This window comes from Argiope bruennichi, chromosome 8 (genome assembly GCF_947563725.1).
Source record: "Argiope bruennichi chromosome 8, qqArgBrue1.1, whole genome shotgun sequence".
In the NCBI taxonomy this organism is placed as follows: domain Eukaryota; kingdom Metazoa; phylum Arthropoda; class Arachnida; order Araneae; family Araneidae; genus Argiope; species Argiope bruennichi.
Genome location: NC_079158.1, coordinates 80043216 through 80066501, shown reverse-complemented (window position 1 = coordinate 80066501; position 23286 = coordinate 80043216). Strand labels below are relative to the sequence as shown.

General features: G+C 27.3%; 1 protein-coding gene across 4 annotated transcripts in view; it reads right to left on the bottom strand.

Moving 5' to 3' along the window:
• LOC129981948 (cell adhesion molecule DSCAM-like) overlaps positions 1-23286 on the bottom strand; it is a 627118-nt gene that overhangs the window by 325359 nt on the left and 278473 nt on the right. For all 4 annotated transcript variants that reach the window (XM_056093016.1, XM_056093014.1, XM_056093015.1 and 1 more), the window contains exons 8-9: positions 18653-18811; positions 273-566 (exon numbers count right to left, since the gene is read on the bottom strand). In XM_056093016.1, the coding sequence (XP_055948991.1) occupies positions 273-566; positions 18653-18811 (453 nt within the window). The remainder of the gene's footprint in view (positions 1-272; positions 567-18652; positions 18812-23286) is intronic.

Below are 23286 nucleotides of genomic sequence, written 5' to 3'. Positions count from 1 at the left end.
ATTCTTTTTCATAGTGTTATTTAGAAATTTCTATCGTAATTGTCTAATTTTAATAATTTAATACATGTCTACTTTAAGTGTCTATTTAATGAAATCGGATACTCCAAATTTAATTAAATATATTGCACCTGCTCCAAGATGAAAAATAGCAAAAATCTAAACGGTGTTTGCTTTTGAATTTTCACTGCTTCTAGTCAATAACAAGTAATGCGATCAATCAATAAATTTATACACCATCCCTTACTGTTTTATTATACATGACGTAATCTTACCTTTGACGTTCATGACTGCTGTATAAGAAGCTTGCGCAGCCCCCGATGCCACCAGGCACGTGTAGTTGCCTGCGTGATAGCGGGAAACTGAAGGAATCGTAAGGGATGAGGCAAATTCCCCCAGATTCGTCACGTGGATGCCGTCTCTGTGCTCAGAATGCAGCAGCGGCATGGAGTCTTTCAGCCACAAAATGTTGATGGGGGATTCACCTGCAAGAACGGTGCAAACCACCATAGTTCGCATGCCTTCCATAAGCTCATCTCCGAAGATGAAGGGGTTGATTACCGGACGCTCTGTGAAATAGAAATAGATTTAATGAATTTAATTGTATGATATATAGATGAAAGCATAAGTTCGTTATCGGCAGTAAAACCTATTCTCTGTCTGAAAATGTGGTATGCTTTTTGTATAATGAAGGATTTAACTATCACAAAGTATTGTTTGTGTATGGCAAAAACCGTTAAATGACCTGTGATAGTTAAATGTCTTTTGGATTTGATTTCATTTACAAATGTTGAATATGTAAAAATATGTATATATATATATTTGCAAAAGATAAAAAAACACCACTGTATTTATAAATTAGAAACTTTTGATGAAAATAATGTTGCATCGCAAAGGGAAAATAGCGATACACAATCTTTCTTATGTTTGCTGAATCTAAGTTAATATTTCCATAGGATTCATTATTAGAATAAGACGAAAATTCGTTGTGAGCGATAATGAGCAATAATTTAATATGTGCTCGAGAAGTACTACACAAGGAAAATATCATTCAAAATGAGGTCATTTTCTATTTTAAGCAATAAATATTTATGCTTGGCATTAATAAATTAATATATTTATTAATTCATTCAATAATAACTAATAACTTTTAGAATATTATTCGAAATTTATATCAAATTTTCTGACTGGGGAATATATTTCAATGAAAATCAAGTTGTTACTAATCTTCTGCTTTTAGATAAATTTAACTGAATTATGTTTGCTATTAGATATGTGATCTGGTATTAGATAAATTTAGATGAATTATGAATGAGCTTGATTGTAATGCATTTTGATAAAGACTATAAAATACAAGAAGAAAATATAACTATAAAGTCCATTAATTACACTTTGAGGTAAATGTTATCAGAAAAATTATAAAAACACCACAGAAAAAAGTGATTTACATCTGATATTCTTTTACATCATAAAATAATTTATTATTGATTTTTTATAATAATTTAAGCTAATTATTACATAGTTCTTCGCAATAATGAATTATCATACACAATATTATGAATCGTACACAAGAAAATTTAATCATACTTTTAGCGAAGATTGCAAATGTACTTGAATAGAAAGAAAAAAAAATCAAGTAAAATTCTACTTCATAAAAATTGTTGTGTATTTATTTATTTTCCCTTAAGAGATGTTATGCACTTTTGTAGTGTTTCTCTAAATAATATATAATAAAATTTTAATGAAATGATATTGCTTAAGAAAGTTTTGTTTTTAATTCTAGAGCGGAATAATATTTTATACAAAATAACTTTGTCATTTAACAACTATTCTCTTGTCAGTGAACCACAATTTATGTATATCAGAATTGACAATACAGGCATTCAATAGTTCTCATTTTTAATTTAAGCTTAAGCAAAGAAAAGACAAAATCTATTGCCATTACAAATAATAACTTTTGTTCTAAATTCTTGACTTGATTCTAGGAACAATTAATCGATATGTTTTTGTAGGCTTTTCATTAGACAGCTGGAATTCAGCAATAGTTAGTTTATTATACCGTACGTAATATCTGAAACATTTTTGTACCGGTAACTTTCATATTAAAATTTGTATGCAGCACATTAATGGCATTACGAAATACTGAATAGATTCTGCACAATTACGTGTACAATCTAAGTAATAATTTATTTTTCTTATGAAATAACGACTCAATAACATTGCATCAATCTAATGAAAAAATCGTGGCTTTCAATATTTGCAATCTTCTTGTTTACAAAAAAAAAATTAAATATCATCAAGAAACTATAATATCCTGATTTAAAAATCTGGTTCAATACATCATAAAATTTAAAATGGAAATCTTATTTATTTTATTTTATTTATTTTTATTATATTCTTATGTGATAAATTAGAGATTAACTGAACAATACTAAACTTTCATGAAAATATTATCTTTTTTATTTATATTGACAATTTTTGGATACACCATTCTAGAAAATGTTGATATTTAATACAAATATCATTAAATGATAATAAAAGTAGTGAGTAGTAGTAAATATTTTTTAAAAATTCTTTAAAATTTGTTAATTTTTTTATAGAAACCCCGATTATAAATAAAATGAAAATAAATGTATTCTTTTACGAACCATTTTTATTTTTCTCAAACTTTTCAAAAATGAATTATTTTAAGTGGTAAATAAAAAAAAATGAGATTTGAATGAAAAAGATAATTTATGAATATGATTTAAATGCGAAGGATTCTTATTCAATGCTCAACATTAATTATAAATACGGAAACAGTCAGGTCAGATATTGTTACCAAATAACTAAGAAAACCATAATATAAATTTTTTGAATAAACGAATAACAGTTATTTTATAAATTGTTATTATTTGGCACACTGGAGCAAAACTGACAGGATACTTTAAGAATGATACATGGAAGTTGTTTATATCAAAGTGTAAAATAGCTATCTTTAGGGACTAGGCTTTAAAATTAAAGAAGGCTGACCAGTCAAGAGGCTCAATATAAATAATTCAACTTTTAAGCATGGCATAAAGGAGGAAAAAAATTTTACGCATAATTTTTTTTCTTCTATTCTTCAGGCAAATGATTGTTCCTAGTCCGGTAAAAAATTCCCAGTCTGGCATTTTCTTCCTTTTCTTCATTTGACAAATAAAAACTTGGAAACGGAAAAAAAATTCCGTTCACATTCAAAGAAATTCTTTCTGAAAATTCTTTTTTCTATTAAGACTAAACAGAAACTCACATTCATATGTAACGCCTTGCTCAAAGACATGTTGGGAAGCTTCCAAAGATACATTACTCACTGTCAGATTCCATTGAGACGTCGAATATTTTTTCCACGTCACACTTTTTAAAAATTTTTAAAAAATGCCTCATTCTTTCCTCTTCTAGCAATAAACTCCGTTTAATCTTGGGATGTTTGCCAAGTTTTTGCTTATCGCCGGTGCAGATGCTTGACTGAATTAACTCATCTCTTTAATCAAAGTGAAATATTCATTTTTATCTACATCTCGTAGTTTCGTGAATTATTACCACATTGCAATTTTTTAGTAACGAAGTGCAACACTTGTTACCAAAAGGATGGAATGACAAATATGTGATAGTAAAATAAAATTAAAAATTTTTTAAAAAAAGATTTAATTACCATTTCTTTCTTCTTTGTACCGAAGTAAATTTTCATTTATTTTCTGTATATCATTAATGATGGAAATCACAAAGAATATAAATGATTATGTATATAGAATTTTCCACTGAAAAATTTCAGAATTACATATGTATTTAATGGATTAATATACTCAAATAAACAAAAAAAAATAATTTGAAAGTTTATTTTACAATTTAAATTGTTCAATTTTTTAGATGACAAGTCGAACATAAAACTTTTATATGACCAGTTATTCCTTATAAAAATAATATATTAAAATTTTTAAACCTGACGGAACATAAAAGTATTACTTTAATTAGATTCTTATTTTCAGAATATGAAGAATTTATTTTATAGCACTCATAAGAACGTGAAGAATGTAGTTCTGGTAGCAAGCCGTAGATAGTAGTAAAAGACATTTTTTAAAAATTAAATTTAATTATTTTTTGTTTTTAATTTACAGCAATTTTAATATCAATAGTTAACTTAAAGATTACTTGAAATAACTGAACGTTTTCCATATTTCTGGGTTGACATATCAAAGTTATTGAATTATGAAAAATAAATTATAAAATTTTCTGATAAAGAAGTTGGGCATAAAGAATAATGTCAGTACTGCGTAACTGCGCATGAAGGGTTTTAAATTGTTTTAAAAGACAGACAATATGGCAATATCGTTTAAAAAAATTTTAAATATCCTAAATGAATAGATTATAAGCTCACGTTTTTGAAAATCATTTAAAAATGTAATAGTTTAAAATCATCAAAGAATAAAATATTTACTGCTCCAAAGTTTTATTAAAAGTTTGATTTTTTTTATGTTGCCATTGTTGAGCGTGCTCTCTAAAATCCATGTTTTTGAGTTTGATGTTCATTCAAGTGCTACTTAATGTACATGGATATCAAATTTTCTATCATAAATATCAAAATCTTTTTGTCTTTATTTGGATAATCAGTTTTATAGAAAAATTTAAACCACAAATTATAAATTTAAATGAGACTAAATTTGTTAAAAATTTTATGGGAGAGCAAATTTTTTTATGTAATTAAAGGATAAATATGAATCCGCCCATTTTTAATTGATATTATTCGTAATACTGCTCGCCTGTAAATAAATATGGAAAAATTTAATAACAACCTTTAAGAATTATTTTGAGGATTCTGATTAATATTTAAAAAACATAATTTTTTCAAACTTAGAAACTATGAAGATGTTTGTACCAAACAAGCAATACTTAAAAAAATCAATGTTACTTAAATTCATTAAAAAGAAAATTGAAACAGAGTCATGTTTCAATTTTCAGTCCAACAGTTACTGTTGGACTTTTATAATGAATATATATCATTGAATAAAACTTGAAAAGAATAGTTTCAACTATTTAAAAATGATCTGAAAACATATAATGATGAGCATGATAAAACATAAAAAATCCAAAACGGAGATTTGTAAGAATTATTTAATGAAATCATCGGTTGTGATGATGCAAGCAGCAGCTGATCAATTTGAAAAAAGCATTGCGGAAGAAACATCTAGAATATGATGAAAAACATGACGAGATTTTTTATTTAAACTTGATAATGCTCACTTGCATGTTGTCATACAAATGGAAACTCAAAAATTGTTGTATGTTTATGCATGTTACCAAACCAATGAATGCTTGGGATTACTTTTCTAGAAAGTGTTGCCTCACCATATAAACTAAATTTTACTCCTTCAAACTATTTTTTTATTTCACTCCTTTAGTACCTTTTCTGGAAAGAGGTTGAATTCTACATAAATAATCAAAAAATTGGCTTGGCAACTTAATCGCCTCTAAGCAATAATTTTTTTTTCTTCTTCTAGGAATTTGTTCCCTGTACGAAAGATGGACATGTACTGTAGTTGTTTAATAGAAGTATTTTGAATAAATCAATCTTTAATTTTTATAACACACAAGTGTTTTTATTACATAAATAGGAACAAGCCATATTTATATACTCAGTGGTATAGTTTAAATGCTACGCTATGCGTGTACTGACGATGAAAACAAGTCGGGCTTGAAAGGCCTGCATCTTTAGCTAAACTGAAATTATTAGTCTTTCATTTGTTTTATGCCTCATAACTTTTCCCCGAACTTTAATTTTACTATAAAAATTATAGGAATATTTTTAAACTCGTTTCATTGTTTTATAATAAAAAAAGTTTAAAGCTGTAATTATGTTTATTGTCTATATAACAAGATATTAAATATTCGACGATTGTGTTTATATTGAAGCTTTTTGAAACTTGAAAAGCTGCATATCTTGGAATACAGGGCAGTTATTATTAAAGTGCAAATGTTTGAAGGACTGTAAAAGAAAAACTACTTTGAGAATGTTGAAGAAATTTGGTATATGTTATATTTACAACATGGGGAAATGAATTACACAATAAAAAAATTAGTTATTTTTTGCAACAGATAGCGTTGTAGATTATTAAAACTTTGTTTTTGCTCTTTAATATGTCAAAATGAATACCACATCAATTTAAAAATCATTATGATGATAAAAATCATGCATCTTTAAGCTATATTTTTGACTTTTTCAAAGGTAGAACGTGTTCTGTTAGTAAAATGTTACTACCCAAATAATAGCAATTATAGCGCTACTTTGAAAGAATATCGCAGTCTTAAAGATTTGAGAAAAATACATATGTTTGGGAATGTCTTATAGAAAATGATTAATAAATATGAAGCTACAGGAGAATTCGGAGTGCTCCCTGGAACTAGAGGAAGAAGATCTGTGAATCAGGAAGTTGTGGAAGAGATTAGAGAAGCAATTGAGTCAGGGTTAGTGACCTGTAAATTCTAGAAGTATAACAAGGACTTTATCGAAACCATGGGTGACCGTTCTCAAAGTCTTGAGCTATATTTTAAAACACTATCCATACAAAATTAAAATTTTGCTGCACTTGCAACCAGGCGATTCACAGTAAATAATTGATTTTTCCAATTTCATTCATGCCAAAATTGATAAAGACGAATTATGGATTCGAAAGATTTTGTGGACTGATGAAGCGCATTTTATTTTATCCCGACAAGTCCACACCCAAAATTGTAGGATATGGGGCTCATCCAACCCACATATAGTTTTCGGGAAAACCTTGCATTTGTTACAGTTTGGTGTGGTATGACTGCTGACTTTATTATTCGTCCATTTTTTTCGAAAATATTACACCAACAGGGCTAGTTCGCCACACCGTAACAGGCAGTAGTTGCACTCAAATTTTAGAAAGTAATGTGATCCCTGCTTTGCAGGATAGAAACTGCCTCGATTCAACAATATTCATGCAAAATGGAGTACCATTTCATATTTCCCATTGTGTCACACAACTACTTCACCGAAATTTTAGTAAAGATCGTATAGTTAGCATATGTTTCAAAAATGCGTGGCCACCTCGTTTACTTGATTTGAATCCTTGCGATTTCTGGCTACGTGGATATTTAAAACATCGCATCTATAAGGACAAACCTTTACTCTATTGTTGCTTTAAAAAGCAGCATTATTAGACATGTCCTAGAAATTCAGCACAAAACATTAGGTACTACTGTGAATCATGTTGTCTTGCGTCTACAGCATTTGATAGGACTTGAAGGATTCCATATTGAACAAATATTGTAATACATTACGCATTTCATATTTTAACAAAGAAAGATGTTATAATTACAATGTATAAAATATTGTCATTAAAAAGCGCCATCTATGATAAAAAATTGAACTAATTTTTTGTATTGTGTAATTCATTTTTCCATGTTGTAAATATAGCATATACCAAATTTCTTCAGAATACTCCAATTAGGTTTTCTTTTACAATCCTTCAAACACTTGCACTTTAATTATAACCACCCAGTAGTTAATCTGTACACAGCCTAATCTGGCTTAATAATTGCAAATTTATTCGACTTCAAAGTCATTTTTTACAAGATTTACTTTAAATATCATATTTTGGAGTTATTCAGGAAAAACGAATGAAATATGAAAAATTCACGATTTTGTAAGTTGATAGATATCAACTTACAAAATCGTGAATTTTTCCCATATATTTTCTCAGTCAACTTTTAAGCTACAGACAGTTTCGAAACATAATATATTATATTATGTTTACATTTATATGAATAAATTTATTATTTTATTACAATAGCAATGTAACTCCTACTGTTTTATGGGCCTTCCTGTGTTCTGTTCATTGCACTATCTGACACCATATTTTTCTTTCATCTCGAATAAAATGTGTTCTTTAATTTGAAAAAGTTATGATTAAATTTCATCTTAGATTATGATGTACTAAGTAAGGTGAAAACATTCACAAAAATATGAGGGCGGAAAGAAGAACTTTTTATTTCTGAAATTCCATATTTCTGGAAATATATTTTATGATTCACTTCTCTCCCAGAACATTATTCAATAAAAAATTTTCTAATTTCATAAAAAAAAAGAAACCTGAGAATTTCTATAAGAAAGTAAAACACCTGGCTGAGATTGCAATACTACGAAAATCTTTATTTATTCTGGTACAATTTTAAACATTTATCAGTGTTTTATAGTGCCGTTTTACTGTAATTGTCAAAAAATTGAAAATATTCAATAAAAGCATCTCCCATATTGAAGCATATTCGTCATATTGAAGTATATTCAAAAATTTGCAAAAAAATTCTGAATTTTTCATAGCTTAATTCTCACTCAGTAAAGTAAAGAAAAGCTATATAAAATATCGATTAAACTTTTATTAATTAAAATAAAAATTACTTTTAATTAATTTTAAAACTTTTTAAAATTAAAATTAAATTTAAACCAAAGAACTTTTAGAATGAAAAAAATCACAAGGAATTTGAGACGATTGTAAGTTCAAGATCATAACTTAAAACAATTCTATGAATGAAATGTATTTCTAGAAATGAAAATAGTTTAACAGATATTACACTAAGCTTTTAATAATATTCTAAAACGTACATGTTGATGTAGGATTGAGTTGAATTCAATAGAATAAAAATATTAAATCAATTTGTGATTTTTTTTTTACGTGCAGAGAAAATCTGTTGGACTTTCCAGCAGTAATCTGCTATAAGATTTTTGCCTTAGCTAATCTTGATATCTTTGTTTCATGAGTCTAACATGCTGATGGAAGCCCTTTCCTTTTTTCAACGACTCTGATTGTTAAAAAAAATTCTCTAACGGAAAAAGTGAAGACTGTGGTTTTAAAAGCACTGTTTCCCGACTTTCATATCCAGGCGAAGTTTTCATTTTTTGACAGAACCGAGCTGTCGAAAAATATTCCCGCCTAGAAATTTCTTCACGTTACGATATAAAAAATGAACTTTTATGCTCTTATAATCATCATTTTTTTTTAATTTCGCAAACATATACTGCTTCAGTTCTTCATAAGTTTTTACTCTGTGATATCAAAAAAAAAAAAATAATAATAATAATTAAGGCAAAAAATAACAAAGCAGAAACTTCTGCATAAAAGTTCAGTCTTTACATTTGATTTTTCCTTTCACGAAATGTTTTTAAAATTCACTAGATGCATTCATCATTATTATTTAGTGGTCTAAAAAATGTTTCTTCAGGTCAACGTTCTATATGGATATAATGGGAGAATCTCTTCATTTGTATCAACCAATGGCGGTTCTTTGATGATACTTGCGTGATGTATAAGGGGTCATCCACATTTAAGGACATTTCGCTTTTTTCATTGATGTAGGCAGGTGTTACTATCTTACAAGCAAATTCGTTATATCCGCTTTGTTGTCGCTGTAGGAAAATTGCAATCTTTAGATGGGCATAAATAGAACACTGATGTCCATAGTAAAAAAGCTTCTGATAGATCATTTTAACATTATAACATCCTTCTTTAATTTTTGCAGAATATTCAATTGTTAGAGCAGGTTAGTGATCGCCATTGAGAAATGACATGTTGCTGTTGAATCCTGTTTATAAAGATTCCAAACTTAGTGTTCATATTGCCTTTTAATATAATGAAAATTTGAGAGAAATTGTTGGAATGTGTAAGCATCCTATATTGATCAAATTCTTTTAATTTAAATAAGAACGCTGAAGTTTCTGATCCTTGGTCCAATTCCAAGTTCTAGCACCACATTATTGTGTTTTCTTTCAGAGAACTTTTATCGTTGAGTTGATATGGTATAGTTTAACATTCTTACTTCAGATTCACTTACAATATTAAACTCGGAGTACAGCAAGTCTTCATCTAACGAAGAAATTTTAAGCAATGATGTTAAAGTTGATAAAAGAAAGTCACCACTTATTTGGCACAGTGGCTTTGCTTCTTCCAAATGAGAATATTTTATTTTAATGACGATTAAATTTTAATCATTTTAATAAAAAAATAATACTCGCCGAGAGGAGGAACATGTTCTCTCGTTGCCATTGGTGGAAAACAGAATATCATAAATAAATTAAGTTAAATTAAATAATACCATACCATTGTCGCACTAAATGTCAACTATTTTTGGCCTTTTCTTTATTATAAAAAATTATATATGTAGGTTTTTATGGAACACTAGACTAATTATGGGTGCAAAGTCTAGGTTTAGAATTATAACTTTTAAGTGAATTCCTATTATGGTTTTCTACAAATAGTTTCTGTATTATTGTATGGAAATCTCTATTTCGAATTAAAATATATGAATAAAATAACAAAACTGGCATAAAAAATAATAAAATGCTTTAGCAGTTCAAATATATTGAAATGTTATTGAAGAAATTGAAGTATATTTAGCCAATATTAGATAAGCTTTGCTATGACCAGCCCAAAAAAACTCTAAAAATGTAAAACTGCCTTTGCAATTGAAAAAGAAATTTTTTAAACTATTATGGTGTTAATCTGTGCTTTTTAAAAAACAGAAGACGGACAGTTATTTTCATGAAAAAAATGAGTTACATATAAAGAATCGCGTTTTTCCTCTGATTTCGACTACATAATTGTAACTTCATTAATTCAGTTTAAAACTTTATTCAATGAATCCCATAGAATTGTAGATCCCTAATCAGTAGCAATACAAACTTATAAAAATATTATAAATTTATTTACTATTATGCATTGGCAAATATTATAAATATTCCATACATATCCCATATGTAAGTGCAATGTTCCATTTTAATTTTAAGTAAAATAATTCCTGAAATATTCTCCTTCATCAGGAGATAGTAAAATATCCAAATTTACTGTTTCTATGCATAATTTAATATATGTATTCATTGGAATTTAATAATTATCATTCTATTCAATCTTAGCACAAAGCGCCTAATAATATAGTTACGATATCCACTTTTGCTCTGTGTATCTAACAGTATCGTAGAAATATTATACTCTGCGTATCGGTAATAAAGTTTCTACATCATTATACTGATGACATTAAACTTTTGTGTGTTTTCTCACATGAAAATTACAAGATTATTTGCTGATAGTAATATTGCTTAATCAGCATTTTATACCATCATTATTATATTTTCGAGACACGAATAAGAGAATCTGCAGTATTTTGCTGATATATGATTACTTCTTAATTCATTTTCATTACTGGTTATGTACATGCTGTTTTAAAGTGTCTATTATCATTTCATTTTATAATTTTTAAATTTATCGGTATTTTTAAACTAGATATATCGTGACATTTTGGCTTTAGTATTTTATTTGATGTACTAAATTTTATTTCTCGATTACTTACTACTCTCATTTGATTTACCACTCTACGCTGTTGTTTAAACATATAATTAGATTTATCAGAACGAAGCGACTCACAACAGAACGAAACTGAGAACCTACCCATCACTGATGGAGTTCAGCTTTTATACACATATAAAATGTTCGAGAACAATCCAATTTGAATATTTAAAAGAGATCTAAAATCTTCTAGATCTTAGATACGCAACAGCTAACATTTTTAATAATTAATTTCAGTCTTTGGATAAACCATCGTGGTTGGGATTCGAACCATGGACCAACCAATCAGAAATAAGATGTGCTGCAGATTGAAACATGGCGGATGGCGAGTTATTCTGATTTGTGCGGCAATATGGAAAGGAGAAAAATTTCTCAAAAATAAAGATTAAAGATATTGTATTAAAAGAAACAAATTCTAAGGATTTATTTATTCAATTTCGGTACATTTGAATGGCAAAATTATTATCCGACGAAGTAAACATTTTAATTATATTGTTTAGGAAAATAATGTGGAATGGTAACAATTTCTTCTTTCTCTCAGCACAAACTTCTACTTTGCACGGAGCAAAATTACTAATAAAAGCATGCATTTGAATATTCTGAATAAAGGAGGATATTCGTTTACTTAGCAAGCTCTCCACCGGTCCATTAAGATGGACGAAAAAAATTCTGAAAATTCCTAAGTAGAAGAATTTGTTAAACTCTTCATCGTTTGCTTTTCCATGTCTTAGATTAATGGGGAAGTCATGCAAGAAATCAATTACGTTTAAATATTTCGGAAAGTTCTCTGAGTTAATGAATTCTCTTAAGGATGATAGGTAAATAAAGCCGTAATGAATGGTAAACAAAAGTATTTAGCGAAGCTTGGCCATTGATTAAAAGGTACCAGATAAAGAAGTAACATTTACAGTAAATGTTGCTATACAATTCTTGCTAAGATTCTTTACGCTTTCTCAAACAATGTATAACAATGGACAAACCAGTGTCTCTGTTAATTAGGAAATTCACAATGTTTAGAAATTATTCCTTTATATTCGTTCTGTAAAAATGGCAGTTGCATTTTAGTATTCGATGTATTGCCTGTGTTCTTTGAATACTCATTAATATGTTAGAAAATGAATACGCAGGATTCTCCAGTTTTAAATTCCCCAGGTGTTTTCACAACCAACAAATTAATTTATTCCGACATGTCCTCTTACTTGAATCAATGAGACCATTATGCAGAAACTTGCTGGGCAAAATGTTAATGAGTTTTTTTCCTCATCTTTTAGAGGCCCCAGATTAATTTAGAATTCAGGTGTTCTGCATAATGTTTTCTGATTTAATTGGGCTTGCAAGAGCCAACTAAATTCGATATGCATCGCGGAACACCCATACTGAAAACATAAAAATTATAAGCATGTTTTGTCATTTTGTATGTTTTTGTCTCAGAAACAAAGATAAATAAAAGAATAATATAAACCATAAGAAAATTCGCAATTCAACTACTTAGCTTACATTTCGGTTCGCTGTTATATAAAATTCTTTTAATTGTTTATATGAAATAGTTTGCATGTTTAATAGGTACATTTTGTTTAGAATACTAATAACATTATGTAAAACTTAACTATAAATTCCGTTAAGAGCTTACTAAATTGATTTTAAATATATGTGTATTTAATTAAATTTATCTCAAATTATACTAATTTTAATTTCTATTAATTAAATTTAACAATGATTTTTCTAACATGTAGAAAAATGAATGCAGAGAATTCAAATTGTAATTTTCTGTGGAAATTAGTATTGTGCAGAACTTCCTTTTTGTAATTTTTATTCAATGAATACAATTTTTGTCTTTCTAATAATTCTATATTTATATGTATAATTTTTCTACTGTATAATTGCCATAACTTAAAATGTGTTTATCGCAATTACGAATAATAATATGGAAAATTAATATTTCTTTAAATAATACATTCTCTTGTAATTTTAAAATAAAATATGGTATTTACGGGGTAAGCAAAATGAATACGAAGCTGTGGTATTTCGTTAAAACTGCAAGGCAAAAAGCTTTAAATGTTATATAACATGCACTAAATATGCCTCTTATTCGTGACATACACACGTCTCTTATTCCTGACATACACACGTCTCTTATTCCTGACATACACATGTCTCTTATTCATGAGATACATATGTCTCTAAATCATGCAGATATGTCTGTTATTCATGAGAAAAATACAGACGACATTTATAGCTGATATTATTATTATTTTAGAGAATTGTCAAATATATTAATTATTACGATGATATTATTTTCTATTCAACATTTTTACCTAAACAATATAGAATTCAAATTCCTCAAAAAACATTGTGCCGGAGATAAAATCTAAGTAAATATCTCATATATGAATTGTACATCTTTATAAAACTAACGGCATTGAAAATGAGCTTATAAAATTAGATTTCCTATGTAAGTTAATTCTTTTATGATTTTCATTTCATTTTTTTTATTTGTAACATTCATTTTATAATAAATATTTTTATTTATATTTCAGGCATAGTATTGAATGTTTCCAAACAAAAAGACAATGATAAACACCCTCCTATCATACATAGTATTCTATTTTTTTATTAGATCGCTATTTTGTAGTTCCTTTTCAAACATTTAAAAATATTTTTTTTTTTTTATACTGACGATTTAGGAAATAGGTTATGTAAACAATCTATCATTATGCAATCAATGCAAATGTTTATAAAGAGAAATTGCTACTATGTAAATAAAAAAAAATGTTAATGTTTTAAAATAAATGTATTACATTTTAAAGTAAACAAGTATTTGTTTTTATTTGCCTTGGCCTGTATGAAAACGAGAAAATTGTTAAAAATGATAAAAGCTTATTAATGCAAATATGGCGGATTACATCGCTTATATACAATAAAAAAGCCAAATATATATCTCAGAATTCCTTTGCAATTCCGATGTATTACCTCTAAAGAATAAAATGAGGAAGATAAATTGTTGGTATTAAACAGGTAGTCTCTTTTATTCATATTTGAATGGTTATTGTGGATTACACGAAAAATTGCTTTACACAGAAAAAGGCAATTAAAATTGCATATACTATTAAATAAAACGCAGACAATTAAAATAACATGGTCTCATACAGTTTATACAGTTTGATGACATCATGGACTTGAAATAATAACTAAATGATTTAAATGAAATTAAATATAACCCATATCCCCAGTGTGCCAGCTGGTGATGAATTAAAAAAGTGAAGTTACAATACCGTGAATATTAGAAAATAGAGAATAGAAAATACATACATTTTTAATATCACTTAGATCTTAAAGGAATAGTTTCGATCTAAAAAAGTTGATATACATAATAAATAGAATATATGTCAAGTTATTAAAATTATACGGCTTCCCAGTCTATGATCATTTGATGCTTAAAAATATTTTCCGTGGGAAAATAGAGCATTAAGTTATACAAAAGTAATTTAATTCGAAATAACACAGTCAATACTTCTGTCGAACCAGCTGGTCTTTATAGGCGTCTAGTACTATTAATGAAGAAGAATGTTGGTGTGGTATGCTTGCATGTGTACGTGTGCCTGCTCTCTAACTCCAGACCGTTTGGCCTACAGCTACCAAGTTTACCACATATATACTTTGAATGGTAAAAATAGGCATCTTGGAGCGATTTTTTGAAATTTTAATTAATTAAGAATTAACCTGAATTTTGAATTTTTTTAGCGATAACTGACGAACATATTACCGCTCAAAAATGAATGTTGTACTATTTTAAAATAAAAAAAATGTCTTTTTTAATGACACCAATCTATACCAATGCAAATAATGAGATTTTTTTACAATTCTTGAATAAAAGCGTTTTGCCTAATTTCTAATTAGCAGATTATATTTTTACCCTAGAATTTAAACTTTTTTATAGTTTCATGAAACAACAAATTGAAGTAAAATAAAGTAATAAATTAAGAGATTTTCTTCAATTGTTGAAAGATAAGGAAAATAATTAAATAATCTGTTTAATCTGTTATTGGTGTTTGTTTATTTTTCAAAACAGATAAAGAAAGTGAAATTAACTTAGCGAAATTATGAACCTGATATTTTTGTCTTTTTAATAGCTGTGTGACGACATAGGACACTCCCTATAAGTATCAAACCAGGTATTTTCAAATAAATATTCACCAGATATATATTTTCAGATATATGATCAAAATAAAGAAAAACAAACGATTTCTCTCCATTGTGGAGGAAACAATTCTTCTCAGTTTATTTGTTTTAAAATATACATCTCAGTTCACCAAATGGTTTGCTGATAATAATTGCTATATTTAATTTTATTTAAATCGTAGATGTAACTTAATTTTCCTGATTCTTCAACATTATCAAACATTAAATCCTTTTAAAGATTAGGCGAAAAAACTGGTCGCCTGAGACGATGTTTTAAAATAAATGCATGAAGAAAAATCTTTCTTCCTCAATGGAGTTGACTTTTTTTGTTTTACTTTCGTTTGATCATTTATCTTAAGGCACGCATATCCAATCTTTCTGGCGAACCAGCTGGTCGCCTGAGGCGATTAGTAGTTTTATATATCAGTAACTTACAAAATAATAAAAAAGCAAATAAAAGATGGAGGTTAGTAGATAAATTTAGAAGATAAATGGCGGATAGTTCCTTTTCTAATAGTGCGTTTGTAATCATTAAACGGATGTGTATACATTAGCAAGGTTTATGCACACTATAAATAAAACATAAGTAAGACAATTAATATATCACCGTTTTAATGGGAAACAAAGAGGAATCCCAGACATGAAAACATATCGAAGCGATTTAATTGGAATCAAATGTAACAAATATTCCGGTCTAACTAACTAGTCGCCTAAGGCTACTATTATAAGTTATAATCATGATGATACTGAATAGTGGGATCATGTGGACCTTTTTCTTAGAATATTTTATGTGCAATGAAAAAAGATCACAGGATTAAACATTTTTGATGAAGCAGAACCACGTATCTCCTCTTGAACGAAATACTTGAGATCCAAATTTAAATAAGCCAATCGATAGAGTTGAATGCTACATTACAATAACATGAAAAAGTCCGTGCAGTAAGTAAAAGATTCTGCTAATCTGATTTAGTTCATTTCAGAGTTCATTCTCAAAAATTATATTGTTTTAAATAAATGTTAATGGCTCAGAAATCATGCATGAAAGACAGACTGGAAATCTTAAAGAATTTCAAAGCCACACTGTCATGTCTGTTAAAATTAAATGGGAATATAACTATCCAAAATAAAACATCGGATGACATTATAAGTTGACAGTAGCATCCATAATGATAAAAATCAAAATAAAACTGGAAACTAGAAATGTGATCCTCCACAATTATCACATGTATACAGTAAGCAGAAGGTTGGGGATTTTGACCTGTATTCTCCTCTAACGGCAACTCAATGTTTTTGGAAACTAGCCTGATGTACATAACATGTTAACTAGGATATCAGAAAAATTGACTTGTGCATTGCTTTTTCTTTATTCCACGTACTCTTTGAAATCTTACTTCTATCGTATTTTCGTGTAAAGAATAGTAAAGACACACTACATCCAAGAAAGAGTCACTGAATGCTGCTACTTTAGTGATGATGAACTTTCATTTTATACCGTTACACTGTGGCTGTACTAGAAAGATTGTATGGTACATAGTGGAACTATGACACGTCTATTTATCAATATATAATCCATATATAGTCTTTTTTGGGATGCGATTGGTCTAGAAATTATCTTTTCGAATAATAATTCCTCTTCATCATGTACTGATGCCTGAATACAAGGATAGCATCCATCGGAATTGTCAGCCTACTCTTCTTATTTTAAGCCATTTGAGCATACATAGAGCATTCTCGGACCATTTGTTTGAGAGCAACATCAACTTCTTAACCCTATTCTGAAATTTTGCATAGTAATGTTTAAAGAGTTAAAGTGAGCATAAGTTAGCATCATAGAATAATGAGCATGCATATGCAATTTATTCCCAGATAGGCTTGTAGGACATAATAATATTTCAGTATATTAATCCCCATATTAACTAAATTATTTTAATTTTTCAGGAGACTCGTATAAACCATTTGTTCTTATGAGCATCTGCCTGATTTTATTATCTACTGTTGTGCAAGTATCCATTTCCTGCTTATACCTGTTTTGTAATGGAACATACATTATACATATAGAGAATTTTTGTTTTCTCATTTTGATTATTTTTTTCATCTGATCTCTTTGATCCTTTTTATCCTTAAATCATCAGCATGAGTTCATATAATACTCATGAAGGACACTTTAAAGGAAAACGTGACTTTTTATTCAGGAGAGCCTTTATGATTTATCATTGAATTTGACTTCAGAATTTTAGAAGTTACAAAAATTCGATATAACACAATCTTCTTGAATTTTTCACATTATTAAATTATAAATATAGATTTTCTAAAGCTAAAAAATTCTGAATTATAGTAAAATCTTTGTTTTATTAGGAATTAAGTATAAGTTTGTAATAATTGTTATTTTAGATTTATAAACTTTTTATTTATATCACCATAAAAGATTCTACTTTTACAAAAATATATTGCACTAAGAAAAATGATGACTCATTTTAATTGCGAAAGCCATTTGAAAAAATAAAAATATATTACAGTAATTGGTTTTTCAATTCGAGAAATACTGAATTTCAAATAATTTCATATTTTCCCATGAACTCATTAATAATTGAAAAATGATTGAAAATGTTATTTCTAAATATGCACAGTATTAATTTTTGAATAATGGACATGATTATATAAAATTAATATATATTATCTTAATAATATTTTTAAATTCATTTCAGTGAATTTTGAAAATATTCAGTTAAAATTATTAAAGAAACATGAATATTTCTGAAAGAATTATACAATATTTGATTTGATTTATATATAATAAAAATTTGAAATATTTCCTACAAATTTAACTAGAAGCTTCAGTTGTGGATTCTTCCGAATTAAATTTATTGTTCCTACCGACATTCTTTTTAAAATTCAATGAAAGAAAATAATATTTAGAAGGTATTTATTTTGAATTTTTATTTTAATTCGCTTGCATAAAAAATAAATAATCACTTTCTGCATTTGAATTATTTGCTTCCTGCATAAGCATGTCTAGCAAAAATTATCTAATTATTTTATTATAATTATTATAAATACTATATCTAATTATTACCAATATAAAATGGAAATATTAATCTTACCGACTACACGGATATAAAGAGAACCCATTGCTTTTTCTCCTTGTCCTCCAATAACTTCACAGTGATACCAGCCTTGATCGCCTTTTGCAGCCTGGGCAATTGACAGAGTGCCATTTCTGTGATCGGCTAATCGTTGACCTCCGGCAAGTAAGGTATTGTCTGCAATCACATTAAAAATAATTAGAATCATTTTATTGCATATATTGACTTGTGATCATAAAATAAGTTCTAGAAATAGTTTTTTTATCCACAACTTCGGAATACAAAATGTAATCAGCTAAGAAAATATGGAAAACTGAGAAGTCAATTAAAAGTACTGGAACTTATGAATCCGAAGAGAAAATATATAATTTCATTATGTATATGTTTTATGAATTTTTAATTTAAATGTTAATTTTTAACTCAAGTCAATATTTAGATAAAATTCAGAATGATGAATTAAATGGCATTCTTTATTCTCAACGTATTTTTAATCTCCAATGTATTATTGAATCAAATATTCGTAATTGTACGATATAATAGCTGATACTACAGGATGTTCATTCTAATGGAGACACATCAACTCATTTTTTTTCGTAAATCGACATTTTACCTAGTGAAAAAAATATAATGAAGTGAATAATTACATTTTCTATTGATTAGGTCAATAAAGGCAATGCAAAAATAATTTAGACAGGGCTGTGGCCATGGTTATTATATTTAAAAAATATCATTGACAAATTAACATTTCAAGAAAGAATTCTTGTTTTTGGCTTCTGACTAAAAACTGACCCAGTTATAAAGCTAAGAATAACAATATTTTAGGTTCCTTTAGATCAATTTAAAGGAAATCGTGAGGAGGACCTCTAGTAAACTAGCGGCAGGGAATGAGAAATTAAATATTGAAATTTAAAAAAAAAATGTTCTTGGTTAGTTTTTCTGTTGAAACAAAATGTCTTTCATTATTTAAAATAGCTGTGTGGCAATAAAATTTTAACGGAATATTATTAAATTGTTACACTTTTTAGTTTGTCAGCCACCCATTTATCTCCTGAAAAAATACTAATTCTTCATATCATTTTAAGCATCTTGTCAAACGAATCTATTTATCTCAAATAGTTTAGAGATTTTTATATCAAAAGTAAAGTGGATAAACTGTATTTAAAATTCTATTTAATATCAATTGTTACATTAAAAGCTACAATAACTTAGCCATAAACAATTTTTTGTTACTGTAAAGATTAGTTGGCGAATATATAATCTTCAAATATCATACAATTTAGAAAATGAATTAAAAGCTTTGAATTATTCAGATATTCAGAGCTAGGAAATAAAATATTATTCTATCAACATACCGAATCATTTAAATTGTAACCTGCAAAGAATCTGAATTCGATTTTATTAAAAATCGTGGTTTCAAGAACAGAAATGGAAAATAATTCAATCATGATTAGTTTTCATCTTTTTTCTTTATAAATTATTAATCATACACTTTTTGAAAAACTTTTTTAATAAAATTTTGTAATACGATTGGGAGTTCCTAAACTAAATGAAGTCTTTCAGTTTCTTCAACTTTCTAATAAAGTCATTTCTTTGTTAATTTGATTTCGACGCTCGAGTGGTTTTGACATTTAATTTAAAGCTAAAAATATACTGATTTAAGCCAATCTAGTGAGTGGCTTTCATTATTTCTTTAAACTCCCAGCTCAAAATAAACGTTGAATGAAACTCGTAATTCCAGTGTGTTATCAAAGGAGAGAGAAGTTTAAGAGTTCAGTTATTGCTGTCAGCTGGCTTTACGCCAGAGTCATTGCTTTAGTGTTAGGAAAAAAATACAGAAACTGGGCACTTGACGAATGGCAATAGTTATATCTTTCCCGGAAATAATGAAAAAGAAGCAAAAGAAGGGAATAAAACATTATTCTCTCTTAAGTTCTATGTGGCACAAAAGCTTTTTTCGGCAATTTTTTAACGAATCGTTGACTTTAAGGCTAAATTTAACAGATTTCGTGCCATTGTTGTGATCCGAGACCATTAAGCTAATTTCAATTTGTAAAAAAGCTTAAAGGAGGAGAAGAAGCATTGAAGCAATTTTTTTGGAAATATAAGAAATACTTGTGCAATATTATTTATGTCGTCCTCTAAGATGATTCGAAGAAATAATCCTAAATTCATATGTCTCAGAATAACAGCCATACACTATAATGCTTACTTTCCTAGATTTCCTTATTACTAGATATTTTCTTGAAATTTTATTGCTATTTTTTTATGAATTTGGATGACAACGGGAGTTAATCGTTTAAAAATATTGGAATGCTAATCATGAAATTTAATCTTTATCTGAATTTAGTTTAGAAATTGCTAGTTCCAAATTTTCTAATTGTTTTATTAGCATGGCCTTCGAAAATATAATGTGGGTTTAAATAATTAATATCTAATTTCCCTATATGATACTTGCATTTTATTTAGTTTTATGAGTTACCTAACTTCACAAATTTCTATTAAATTTGATTTATTTCATGCTGAAAAGTTCGAAATATTGAAATCAATTTTCGCTAACTTCATAATTTTTGGAAGGATGAAATTTGTTTTAATTTAATGTATTTGCTTTGTAAATATTTAATTTTTGTTTTTTTATTACTTAATTTTCAGTTCATCGATTAATCAAATTAGATTTTTAATTTAAATTGCTAATGAATTTCAGTAAAAGAATTTCTATCTTATTCATCATTATAAATAGATTAAAGAATGTAATTTCTAAAAATAATTTTAAAATTATTTTTATCTTTTAATATATTAGTAAAATAGTTTTTCAAAAATTTGTTTTTAAATACATTTCTTTGATAACATAACGTATCTTTACTTATTTTAGAATCATTATTTAATTATTTTGAATTTTTGATATTTTTCTCTATTTTTGCTTTTTTTGAATCGATTTTGTTACTGTCCTACAATTACCGAATCATTACTTTGAATTATAAAGAATGACAAATTATTAAGCTAACGTTAAGTGTTTTGTTTTACCCACAAACTATTCAGTTAAATCAGTAATTATGCTGTGAATCATATCAAATACATTTTCTTTGTTGACAAATGTTCAAATATAGTGAAATAAGCCACAAAATACAGCGAATAAGGACATAAAAGTGATATGAAAAACTAACTATAAAAATAAAAACGGTGCTCTGATTTGAAATTTCATTTAATTACGCTAGAACTGCTATCACTTTTCTTGTAGAAAAAAATGTCGGAAATTTCTTTTACAAGTTTTCTGTGATACAATTAACGTACCGCAGAAAACCTTGTTGGAAAGAGAGAACATTTCTGAAACTCCCTTCCATAAAATTCCAACTTTTTTCGCTTTGATGTTGAAAAATATCTGCGTAAAAGCTTTAAAAATACAATTTTTCAAAAAGCTCTAAAAATTAAATAATTCCAATTAAAAATAAAGTTCTCACAGATAATAAATTCTTATAGTGGCAGAAAAAACACTAAACCGCCACAAAGACAATATAATAATTTAGGAAGAAAATTATTTATATTCTCATTCAATGAATACCTTAAACCCCTATTTTGTTTTACTAAAGAAAAACAAATTAATATATTTTGATAGTGGCATTCATATATCGGTTTTCGAATCGATATTTCAAATTTCTCATTAATTTTATTTAGATTTATTCTGCTTTATGCTTAGTTATTCATAACTAATTGATTTTGAGCTAAATAATTTATTTTCGAATATTGAATTAGATTATTTTTACCGCGTTGTTAGAATTATTTATTGAATTGGAACTCGATTTCTCTTCCAGAATTCGATCAATATTTTGATAATTTGTCTTCTATCTTCAATTATTTAGACGTTTTAAAAATTATTAATTATAAAAATTATAAGATTGACTATATTAGTAAAAAAGAGAAACAATGTACTGATAATTACTAAAACAGAAAGTAAAATAAATAATCTGCATTTTCATTTTATAGCAGAATTCGCAAGTGGAATATCTTATTTAAATGTTTGTCATAATGTATTTAAAGATTTTATAGACTTTAAATTAAATCCAAGCTAAACCCAATCTGTTAAATCCAAGAAATGCTTCGTTTCTACTAAGTATTCAGTTAAACGTTCTGATAAAGGCTTTTCAATTCCTTGTCATTTTTAAAGGATAACAAATGTAAGAATTTGAAAAATTGTTATTTTAATATAGACTCGCCATTTACTTCAGTGAAAATATATATTTGGATTTTAGTGCATGCACAGATAAATCCTTTACTATATAAGTGTAATAAACTAGAAAAAAATGCTTCAACTTCTTATCATTCTAATATCTCAGCTTTTCCTTCTTGAATTTAACAGATTTCACAATATATTTTTTGTACCAATATAACATCCATCACAAAGCAGATAAAATAAGATAAAAATTCAGTATTCTTTAATTATATAAAACGGTTTCCTTATTTTCCCTTAAAATGCAATTTAAATAAATAAAAGTTTTGTTATAAAAATGGGTAATTTAATGATACGCGGAAACAGAATCCCATATATATTCATTTAAAAAATTTGTTATCCATTTATGATATTTGTATTATTTTCCACTTTGGATACTTATGTAATTGATAAAAGAAAATTTAGGAAACCTCGAAACAAGATCTTTAGA